At 43.0% G+C, this 12,013-nt stretch overlaps 1 protein-coding gene and 1 long non-coding RNA gene across 11 annotated transcripts in view; one reads left to right on the top strand and one right to left on the bottom strand.

Moving 5' to 3' along the window:
• LOC114828773 (complement receptor type 1-like) overlaps positions 1 to 12,013 on the top strand; it is a 99,966-nt gene that overhangs the window by 17,674 nt on the left and 70,279 nt on the right. For 8 of the 10 annotated variants that reach the window (XM_034295816.1, XM_034295818.1, XM_034295817.1 and 5 more), the window contains exons 6-8: positions 1,805 to 1,987; positions 2,107 to 2,139; positions 2,625 to 2,822. In XM_034295816.1, coding sequence (XP_034151707.1) covers positions 1,805 to 1,987; positions 2,107 to 2,139; positions 2,625 to 2,822 — 414 coding nt within the window. Of the gene's footprint in view, positions 1 to 1,804; positions 1,988 to 2,106; positions 2,140 to 2,624; positions 2,823 to 5,356; positions 5,457 to 5,696; positions 5,771 to 12,013 lie in introns of all 10 variants that reach the window. The other 2 variants (XM_034295812.1, XM_034295814.1) reach the window with 2 other exon arrangements.
• Positions 9,302 to 12,002, bottom strand: LOC114840490. Its single transcript, XR_003782688.2, has 2 exons — positions 11,548 to 12,002; positions 9,302 to 9,560 (listed from the first exon to the last, which is right to left on the bottom strand). It is a non-coding gene; the product is annotated as an uncharacterized LOC114840490 (long non-coding RNA).

Here is a 12,013-nt window from a genome sequence, read left to right as displayed (position 1 = left end):
AATATTGGGAATAGACTATTCGAACTTTAAAAAGGTAACTCTATGTCTGTTCTTTTGTTGGGTTGTCAAGATGTGATTTCAGAACAGAGGCTTACTTTGAGGCTTAACTTTGTAAAGCTAAACACATCATATTTGTCTGAACTTTTGATTATTTTAGTGTACAACTGTTGATTCTCATTATTATTTCACAAACAACATTCAGAAATCAAAATACATTAAGCCTATTTGTTTATTGTATGTTTGATCCTGAAAGAGAGGGAAATTACACTGTATGCCCATTTAAAGCGCTGCTTGATGCACTCTGCTCTTTATAAAAATCTACATCACACTCTACCATTTGGTTAATATTCTATACTTCTATATTTGATATGCTTGGGCTGATTAATAAAAAGCTGTAAATGTCTTGGTTTCGCTCCTGTAGCCTACCGCTCAGTCATGAGTATGGTTGGTTCATTTAAAATATCTCAATATGGGACAAGAGGATTATTTTAATTTATCCCAACAGTGTACTCTGTAAAAAAGAATCCCATAATTTGACAGTAAAAACCTGGCAGCACGGATGCTCAATAAATACAAAAAGTCAAAATGCGGGACATCACCCTTTGATCACAGTTGCCACCTACGTAGTTCCCTTTCCTGATGAAAGGATTCTGTCAGGAAAGGGTGCTACGCTGCTGGCAATACTCAGCCCTCATTCTGGGGGGGTTGCGGTTGGTGGGTGTCCCTTTGGTTGATGCCTGGCAATGTGGGTGGATTGATTTCCTGCCTGTTGGGCCCTGTCCGGGGCCTTCCCCGGGTAGGGCCACAGTGTCACCGGACCCTCCCGCCTCAGTTCCAAGGTGTTACGCTGCTATACTATTGTGCTGGGAAATATGAGGAATGCAATTTCTAACTTTTCCCAGTTTTAAACTTTAGGAGGACATGAGGTCCTGGTCCACACCTGCGGAGTACCTGGTTTGGGGGGCCCGTTGCTGTCCCTGTCCTTGTCCACCTGGTCATACTTTTGATGTAGTCTAAAATCAAATAGACTCTGGATTTAGCCCAGAGAAATTTATTAATTATTCCAATTGGACTCTTAATATCTCACCCGGTACAGCCAGAAGAGGACTGGTCACCCCTCTGAGCCTGGGTCCTCTCTAAGTTTCTTCCTAAAATTCGGCCTTCTTAGGGAGTTTTTCCTAGCCACTGAAATTCAACACCACTGTTGTTTGCTCCTTGGGGTTTAAGGCCGGGTGTTTCTGTAAAGCACTTTGGGACAACTGCTGTTGTAAAAAGGGCTTTATCAATACATTTGATTGATTGATACATAACAAGATACCGTGAGGCAATTGAGATTTTCATCTGTTTAACACGATGAAAAAAGATTGTTGCCTCAAGGGTTGTTCATCTAGATCATCTCAAATCATAACCTACGAGGTTCGGGCCTGCTGGTTTTGTGTTCTACTTCATTTATTCCACCCCGGGTCTCAATATGTCCCTGATAAAAAATTGGAGTGGAACTGGCTTTGAGGTCTTGATTTTAGTACCTCTGATCTAGATAAGTGTAGTCTTGATAGGCTGTAAATGTTTCAGGTAATCTTTGATTGCGTTGATGGTCAATAGCTGAGTATCAGGCCATTTAAAGACTTTTTAGCAAATTGAATAATACATTCATTGTCAATGATGTAGACTCAATATGGTAGATTGCAGTCAACCAAGAGCTAAATGGGACTGCAGATTAACCTCATGAATGTGTGTGTTACAGTCATTGTGACAGCCCTGTTCTTTCACAACTGTTTAAAGCTGATGTTGTTCTCTCCTGCAGCGGTGATGTGTGGACCGCCCCCAGACATTCTCAACGGTGGACTGGTAACCCCACCAGGAGAAGAGTACAAATTTGGAGACGTCGTGGTATATACTTGTCAAAAGGAATTCACAATGAATGGAACTTCATCTATACGCTGCTCTGAAAATGGAGAATTCCAGCCATCTCCTCCTACCTGCATAAGTATTGAACTGCTGTCTTTATTTGCTCATAGGGATTTAATTTGAGCTGTATGGACTTCCTCTACTACAGTCATTAGCAAGGTTAGGGTCCTGATGACTGATGATGTATTGTGCCTCCAGGCAGAACTTGGGACCCAGCAGCAGCCCCACCTGGTGTGTGAGTGCAGAGAACATTACATAAAGAATGAAAAAGCAACAAAATAACTAACTGAAATTGACTCTGGACTCTAGCTTGTTATTTTCTCTAGCATCCCACTTTGCTTTTTAGGCTGCATTTCTTGGTCCTTTTACTGTAAGCATTCAGCAGTGTCTGATCTAGTAGCAAATAAGCATAGCTGTGTATTAGATATGGTTAATGTTTACTGTGTGCCTATTCTAAAAACCATGATGCAATGTTTTTGCAACACCTTACAATAATTTGATTATTGTGGAGTGTTGTGTATAGATACATTTTGAGAAAAAAAAGTGAAGTGGTCTGATTACTTTTTGAAGCCACTGTATCTATAAAAATAATTTTGCTTATGCATTCTCATTTTGACATATTACCAACTACTTTACTGTACAATTACTTTTTTATTGTAATGTGTTCCTGTGTTTACCTACCGTGGTCATTAAGGTAATGTCTATTTCCTCTTCAGGTTTTTCAGCTCAGAACTGCTCAAGACCAAAAGGCGGGCCCAGCCTGATTTTGTCAGATTCCTTCATTTATCAAGATACATTTACACATGGAGCATCAGTGTATTTTGTGTGTTCCACTGGATATGTCGGTGCAGGAGGGTCTAGATGGATCACTTGTACTGATGGCGTGTGGAGTGAAGTGAAACTGAAATGCAAAAGTAATTCCAATATTTGTGTATTTTCTTATTGTGCTTAAATGTATTCTTGGAATTTTTCTCCAGATTTTAGTTTCCCACTGACCATCAAATTATACAGATGTAGACATTGACACTACTGGTCATAAGATTTAGAACACCCCCATTTTTCCACTTTTTATTTAAATGTAAGCAGTTCAAATCCAGTGAATAACCTAAAATGGTACAAATGTATGCGGAAAACTGCCAGAGGTTAAGAAGAGTTTAGGTTACCAAAAATGTTGAAAATAACGCACATTTCAGAGGTATTAAAATAGTAATTTTTCAGAGAACAAGTAATGGGTTAACAACTTACAGCTGTTCTGCAATTGTAGTAAATTAAGCTTTGAACGTTGATGCTAACTATTCATACAGGTGTCCCAATTTTTTTATTAGTAACAAACCCCTTTATATGTATAAAAGCATTGTTGAAACAGACTGTATTACTACACCCTCTTAAGCATTATTTGGAGTATTTCACTGAAGGAAGTAGTATATTGCTATCAGAATGGCAAGGAAAAGGCAATTAACAAACGAGGACAGACAGACCATTATAACCCTTAAAAGTTTTGGTCTTTCCTTTAGAGAAATTGCAAAGGAAGCCAAGGTGTCAGTGAGTACATTTTCCTACAACCACCAAAGCCCCTTGGAAAATGGAGGGAACAATGACAGAAAGAGGTCTGGCAGATCAAAGACACAACACAGTCAGAAGACACGTTTTTGAGAGTCATAGGCCGGCTCATAGGAAAACAAAGCGCAGCTTATCACTGGTTGAAGTAAGCCAGTTTCAGATTCTGTGAAAAGGAGACTTTGAGCTGCAGGTTTGACAGGTCGAACGGTACTAAGAAAGCCATTGCTACGATGTGCAAAATAAGAAAGATGCTCATCTGGGCCATAAGCACTGCCAGTGGATTACTGAAGACTTGAAGAAGGTCTTCTGGACCGATGAAAATTGTCTGTTCATCACGCAGGGTTTTTGTATGCGATTGAGTAGGCCAAATAGTGGTTTCTCAGTGTGAGGCACCAACTTATAAACATGGAGGTGGAGGTGTGATGGTCTGGGGCTCTGTTGCTGGATCCAGAGTCGGCGACTTGCACAGTGAGTGGCACCCTGAACCAAAACGGTGTTTTCACAGCATTTTGTAATGCTATGCAATTCCCTCTGGTGTAAGGTCAATTGGTCAGGGGTTCAACTTACAGCAAGATAATGACCCAACACATGCCTTCAGAGAACTTCCTTAGAAAAGAACAGAAATAGAACGGTAGGCTTCACATCATGGAATGGTCAGCACATTTGTCCAGACATAAATCCCATCGAGCTAGTTTGGGATGAACTGGGCAGAAGGGTGAGAGCAAATCAACCTACAAGTGCAATACATTTGTGGGAACTTCTGCAACAGTGTTGGGAGGAACTTTCCAAACAATATTTGATCTTATTCTCATCTTTATCCGGTATCGGGTTGCGGGGACAGCAGCTCCAGCAGGGGACCCCAAACTTCCCTTTCCCGAGCCACATTTGCCAGCTCTGACTGGGGGATCCCGCGACGTTCCCAGGCCAGTGTCGAAATAGAATCTCTCCACCTAGTCCAGGGCCTACCCCGAGGTCTCCTCCCAGCTGGACGTGCCTGGAACACCTCCCTAGGGAGACATCCTGGGGGCATCCTTACCAGATGCCCGAACCACCTCAACTAGCTCCTTTCGATGCAAAGGAGCAGCGCTCTACTTCGAGTTCCTCACGGATGGCTGAGCTTCTCATCCTATCCCTAAGGGAGAAGCCAGCCACCCTTCTGAGAAAACCCATTTCAGCCGCTTGTACTCGAGATCTTGTTCTTTCGGTCATGTCCCAGCCTTCATGACCATAGGTGAGAGTAGGAAGGAAAATTGACTGGTATATCGAGAGCTTTGCCTTCCGGCTCAGCTCTCTTTTCGTCACAACGGTGCGGTAAAGCGAATGCAATATCGCCTCCGCTGCTCCGATTTTCCGGCCAATCTCCCGCTCCATTGTCCCCTCACTCGCGAACAAGACCCCGAGGTACTTGAACTCCTTTACTTGGGGTAACGCCTCATTCCCTACCCGGAGGAGGCACTCCATCGGTTTTCTCCTGAGAACCATGGCCTCAGATTAAGAGGTGCTAATCCTCATCCCAACCGCTTTGCACTCGGCTGCGAACCGGTCCAGTGAGTGCTGAAGGTCACAGACCGATGATGCCATCAGGACCACATCATCCGCAAAAAGCAGCGATGAGATCCCCAGCCCACCGAAATGCAACGCCTCCCCACCTTTGATTTCCATTGTAAATAGAATGACATGAGAGTGTTCAGCTGTTATGTCTGCAAAAGGTGGCTACTTTATTTATTAAACAATGCATATTACAGTTTGTTAATCAAAACTTCAATTTGTTTGTCTGCAATTGATTATTTGTTGTATGCTTTAATTTGAGAGTACATTAAGACATTAAACTTGATGAATGTCAATAAAAACTGGATTAAAAGGTTTTCTGTTTGTTTTTGTATTTCAGAAAGGTTGTGTGGGTCCCCGGGAGACATTCTGAATGGGCAGTATGATCTTTCTGAGGGGATTGAATTTGGCGCCCGGGTTTATGCCAAATGTAACAAAGGGTAAGTCCAAGGCTTTGCTTTCCAAAACCATATATATATATATATATATATATATATATATATATATATATATATATATATTAATCCGCTTATAATATATATTATTTAAATAACTCCCTTTCTGTGTACGATTTGTCAATACTAACTTGATCAACATCAGAGCTGTGAACACTGTTGAAACTTTGCTATTCTAAACTAAATGGTCCAAATACTGTGTCATTGTTTATATCTCTTTTTCAGCTATACTCTTGTGGGGAGCGGTGAAAGGACCTGTATGTCCCAAGGCTGGAGTGGCCGAGTTCCTACATGTGAAGGTTGGTCATTTAAAGGAGCATGTTGAGTTTAAACAACAAGGCACCTCCAGTGTTATGGATCTTACATAATAATGTATGGCCATTTAAACATTGTGGACAGCTTGGTTCCCTTTCCTCTTTATAACATCTATGTTGCTCTCTACCATTAGGTTAATATTCCATACTTCTATATTTTACATGCTTTGGCTGATATTTAAAAAGCTGTAAATGTCTTGGTTTCGCTCCAGTAGCCTACCACTCTGTCATGAGTATGGTTGGTTCCTTTAAAGTATCTAAATACGTGTCACGACGGTTGTGGAGTGCAGGCATGTCTCACGTTCGTGGGTTTATTTTTAGAATGAAACAAAACAAAACAACAAACAGACACTATAACTTTTAACTGATAGAAATAAAAGTGCGCGACACTGCGTCTTATAAATCCAAATTTCAATCCAGTTAATACAAAGGTTGACACTCAGTGACATGAAATAACCATCCACACAACACACATGAAGGGAGCCAACTAAATACACAGAGAACGAGACTAACACAAGACAGCTGGGAGTGAAGCACCGGTGTTAGACATCAACCTAATTAACTAGGGTATGGACAAGACAACATCACACCAGGACCACAAGAGGGCAGGACAACACGACAAAACAACCTGCCCTACTCATTACAATACGGGACCAAACTCGAAATGGGAGGTTACAGCCAATCAACAGCTACATGGGACTACAGCGAAGACTTGTGAGTGTTCAAAACCTGATGTTGTGCTCTCCTGCACTGGTGATGGGTGGACGGCATTCTCAACGGTGGACTGGTATTCCCACCAGAAGACACATAAGTATGTTGAAAACATTTTCATTTACACTCTGAATTGCTCATAATACTTCCTCCACTACAGTCATTAGCAAGGTTGGGGTCCTGATGACTGACGACGTATTGTGGCTCCAGGCAGAACTTGGGACCCAGCAGCAGCCCCACCTGGTGTGTGAGTGCAGAGAAGTCAGAAACAGGGAACATCTGGGGAGTTAACCACATCTCTCCCTCTCCGTTATCAAGCAGGTGTCGGCATTCATGTGGGGGAGGAACGTCTTGGCTGACACACAGTGAGAGAACACGGACCGTCCACAACTTATTTCCAAGATGCAAGACCCGAAGACTTCTGGCTATATCTCTAGATTGCATGTCTTTGTAGTAATGTCATGCCTGCCAATGTCTGACTATGGTAACATGGTACTCTCTGGTGGACACCGGAAGTAAGCGATGCCGTCAAGCTGAAGAAGGAGTCCTATCAGGCCTGGTTGGCTTGTGGGACTCCTGAGGCTTCGGGAATATGGGGTCCTGGGTCCTTTGTTAAGGGCTGTCAGGTCCCTGTACGACCGAAGCAGGAGCTTGGTCCGCATTGCCGGCAGTAAGTCAGACTTGTTCCCAGTGCATGTTGGACTCCGGCAGGGCTGCCCTTTGTCGCCGGTTCTGTTCGTAATTTTTATGGACAGAATTTCTAGGCGCAGCCAGGGGCCGGAGGGTGTCAGGTTTGGGGACCACACAATTTCATCTCTGCTCTTTGCGGATGATGTTGTCGTGTTGGCCCCTTCTAACCAGGACCTTCAGCATGCACTGGGACGGTTTGCAGCCGAGTGTGAAGCGGTGGGGATGAGAATCAGCACCTCCAAATCCGAGGCCATGGTCCTCAGTCGGAAAAGGGTGGCTTGCCCACTTCAGGTTGGTGGAGAGTGCCTGCCTCAAGTGGAGGAGTTTAAGTATCTAGGGGTCTTGTTCACGAGTGAGGGAAGGATGGAACGGGAGATTGACAGACGGATCGGTGCAGCTTCTGCAGTAATGCAGTCGATGTATCGGTCTGTCGAGGTGAAGAAAGAGCTGAGCCGCAAGGCGAAGCTCTCGATTTACCAGTCAATCTACGTTCCTACTCTCACCTATGGTCATGAGCTTTGGGTCATGACCGAAAGGACAAGATCCCGGATACAGGCGGCCGAAATGAGCTTTCTCCGCAGGGTGGCTGGGCGATCCCTTAGAGATAGGGTGAGAAGCTCGGTCACCCGGGAGGAGCTCAGAGTAGAGCCGCTGCTCCTCCACATCGAGAGGGGTCAGCTGAGGTGGCTTGGGCATCTGTTTCGGATGCCTCCGGAACGCCTTCCTGGGAAGGTGTTCCGGTCCCGTCCCACCGGGAAGAGACCCCGGGGAAGACCTAGGACACGCTGGAGGGACTATGTCTCCCGGCTGGCCTGGGAACGCCTCGGTGTCCCCCCGGAAGAGCTAGAGGAAGTGTCTGGGGAGAGGGAGGTCTGGGCATCCCTGCTTAGACTGCTGCCCCAGCGACCCGGCCCCGGATAAGCGGAAGAAGATGGATGGATGGATGGATTTATTATTTATTCTTATAATTGCATGAGGTGTGAGCATGGAGCAATTGGCAGGAATAAAGCTACATATCATCACATATTTCATTTTCTCTGCTTACTTGAAGCTCTTCTCATGGAAGTGGGATGTTATATTTTAGGCAATATTAATAAAAAATAAATAACTGACCATATTAGGAATAGACTATTCAACTCTAAAAAGGTAACTCTAAGTCTGTTCTTTTGTTGGGTTGTGTTGGGTTCAGTTCACCAAACTTCTATATAGTCTAATTTGTCTAATGAGAAAGAACCACACCAAGAGTCAGAAAGACGTTTTAGAAGTCATTTCTGCAGAAGGGAGAGAGCCGTTGATCTCCACTGAGCCAGGAACGAGCCTGCCAGTAGGATTCAACTCAGCAACTCACACTTCTCCATGGGTGGACTCGTTTTTATTTAGAAGCACAGCGTTCAGTAGTCATAACACACATGTATCTCTAGTTGTTATTGCATACTGGAACATCTTGTTATTACTCAAAGGTTGTACTGTCTCTGAGCGTTATAGGTAGGAAGCATGTGGACAGTAATGAAAACCACATAACTGTTTCAATTGGAACATGTTATTCTAGGCTTATACTGAATGTAATTTGGATAGACTGGTGAAAGCTTTCACAATGATTGAGACAGATCCTATATGAAACATTAACTTCTTACATTTCCCTCCTGTTGTTCCCATTGAAATCAGATGATGCACCTCTCCGGGTTAAGGTTTTCAGTGCAACCTTCATAAAAGGAAAACAGGATAGAAATGCACCAGACAGCACTCTGGGGGAGGCGAAAACCCGAAAGCATATGGGCAAAAATTCCTCCTCCGGCCCTCGGAAGGAGCGACCACCCTAATTTTGGTCAGGCACCATCTGGTTATTTACATTATTTACACAGTCTGAACAACGTCCTACGGTCTGTCATACATTTCTGGTCCATTGAGTTGTTGGTAATGTATCTCTGCATACTGGATCATAGACCCAGTCATAGTGCGCTTAACCATAACTTGAATGATGGGAATACAGCAGCAGAAAACAAACATACAAACAACCAGCATAATCCCTAACGGGGCCAAACATTTTAACAATACCATAGCCCATGACCCTGACGTGAACCAGTCCAACCAACCCTCAGGAGGGTGGTTTTTCCCTGTGGCTGGTGAGTGAGTGTCTGTTGGTTTCTTCGGCGGACAAGGGTTTTGATACCGTCCGTCTTCCCACTTACTCAAGGGCAGCGTCTGGTGTCAACTTCTTGCACTGAGACTGATGTATCCAGGTGCTTCGTTCTGCGATTTTTACCGCAGTTGGGGTGGTAATGAGTACTCGGAACGGTCCTTCCCACTTGGGTGTCGCCCAGGACTTTCTTTTGATGACCTTTATCAGGATTTCGTCACCCGGTTTCAGGAGAGCCTGTGGAAGAGGAGACAAGGAGACTGGCAAGTTACTGGCATTTTGCACACTCTTTTCTCTAAACATTTTGCACATCCATTCTGTCAATGGATCCAATTCCCCCTCATTCTCCTGCCATGGTTCCCCCTCCCACAAAGGTAATCTGAAAGGTCTCCCGTTTACTATCTCGAAAGGTGTCAGGCCCATTGTGTTTGGTACTATTCTCATGTACATTTTGACTAACGGCAGACATTCCGGCCATGTTTTATTTGTTTGTTCCATGGTTTTCCTAAGCCTTAGCTTGATAGTCCCGTTCGTACGCTCGACCAACCCTGCACTTTGGGGGTGGTATGAACAGTGATTTTTTAATGTAATTCCTAAATGTTGACTCATGTTCTGTATGATTTCGTTTACAAAATGAGTCCCATTATCACTCCAGATTACTCTCGGGATACCATGGTTTGGAACAATTTCTTTACAGATGGCTTTGGCTACTGTCAATACGTCTGTTTTTTTAGCTGGTACTATCTCTACCCATTTGGAGAACGTATCTATTAACACTAGACAGTATGTGTATGATTTCAAAAGGGTAAGTACCGCTAGGACATCTGCCCCGTTTTGGCCTTATGTTACCTTGAGGGTTGTGCTTACAGCAAATCAAACACTGTCTACAATTTTTTTTTAAATAAGAGTTTAGTCCTGGAGATGCAAGGAATGCATTCCTTATTATTAGTTCCATCCCTCCTGTTGAGACATGGCAGGGACCGTGGCTCAATCTTGCAGCCAGAGCGAATCAAACACTTTATATGGAAAAAAAAAGGAACCAAAAGGTTATTAATAATGTAGAAATTGCTGATAATTTCCATATTTCTAAGAAGCATATCATTAAAGAGTATGTTCTTACAGTGTACGTTTAGACTCCCTTGTATTCAATCCACTTTCTGTGTCTGCAACACCTTTCAAAGTGACATATACCGACTTAATTTATACCTTCATTAGGTGACATTCTCCACTTCCACACATACCCTCCCACAGAGTAAACCATGCACACACACAAACACACACAAATGGAACCAATCACTGAGCTCTCCCTCTCACTCACTCACACACACATACTCCAAAATCTAAAATAATAAATGTATTTTTATTTTGAAATGCAATTTAATGTCTTAATTTCCAATATATTTTTGCGCCCTGATAATCCTCTTTGTCAAAAATATTTTCTGTATGTAGTCCCCCAAATAGGGAATCTCGTTCTATTCTTTCTTTGTCTATATTTTTTTTCTGTCCTCTTCAATGCACATGTTCCAGGTGGTTAACTTCAAAATAATGGCCCATGCTCATCGCATTACTGTCAATAGGAACATTGTGTTCCACAGCACAATGCAATTGTTATTATCCTGCTTATTTTTTGTACGGCAGGATCTCTGGTGGGGTTTTCTTGATTTCTTTGAAGGACGTAGTATAGATTGAGGACTTCAGCTTCTGTGCGCGGTCAACTATTGACGTGCATGTGTGCCTGTATGCCTATGTGAATGGTGAAACATGCTTGGCAAATCTGGAAAAGGCACTTTTCTACCTTTAATCAAATCTTACTCCATAGCTTGAGTTCTGGACGCATTTAATTCTGATTAGATTCCACCGATTTCTTCAGAGGCCATTATGTATACTTTTTTTTTTACCAATGTGTTTAATACCTCAACCAATATTCCCTGTATTGTTCCCTCTTCTTTGCTTGTTCTATCCACACAGCTATCGCCGTTGATTGGGCTTGGATTTATTAATTTTTTTTCCTTTTCATCCCTTGCTTAAAACTTCCTTACTTTGCAAACTTCGCCTAATGAACTGCAGTTCTACTAATTTAAAGTTGCTTGAAAAATCTAAATGTTTTTTCCATTCTCCTATGTACGTTATGGCACCCGGGTGATTATTTCGCATGTATTTTTCATCTGTGGTTAACGTTTTAAACATTGCCCCATTTTATAATACTATATTTGCATTTACTTACCTGGGACGTCCCCTCTAATTTTAACTTTAATTCAATAAAAGGTTCTTATCTTGTTTATAGTGAATCCTATCGAATCCACCATTTACTGTCTCTCCACGAAAATCCCAGATTTCAGCGTTTAGGTTTGTTGGGAATCCCCGATTCCCCACCAGGTCCCAGACCTAGACAACGTATCCCTGACACGTTTTTAATCTAACCCACGACTGTCGTTTAGGTTGGCTAGAAATCCCTGATTTCTCCACCAGGTCCCAGACCTAGACAACGTATCCCTGACACATTTTTAATCTAACCCACGACCATAGAGAGCGTTTAGGTTGGCTAGAAATCCCTGATTTCCCCACCAGGTCCCAGACCTAGACAACGTATCCCTGACACGCTTTTTATCTAACCCACGAATACAGTTTCTTAGTGGTTTCCACACGACTCACTACTTTTTTCTAAAAGATAACGAAAACTTTTACCGTTT

The sequence above is a fragment of the Esox lucius genome, chromosome 12 (genome assembly GCF_011004845.1).
Source record: "Esox lucius isolate fEsoLuc1 chromosome 12, fEsoLuc1.pri, whole genome shotgun sequence".
NCBI lineage: Eukaryota > Metazoa > Chordata > Actinopteri > Esociformes > Esocidae > Esox > Esox lucius.
Note: the sequence above shows the minus strand (reverse complement) of the source record. Positions and strands in the feature narration are given on the sequence as shown.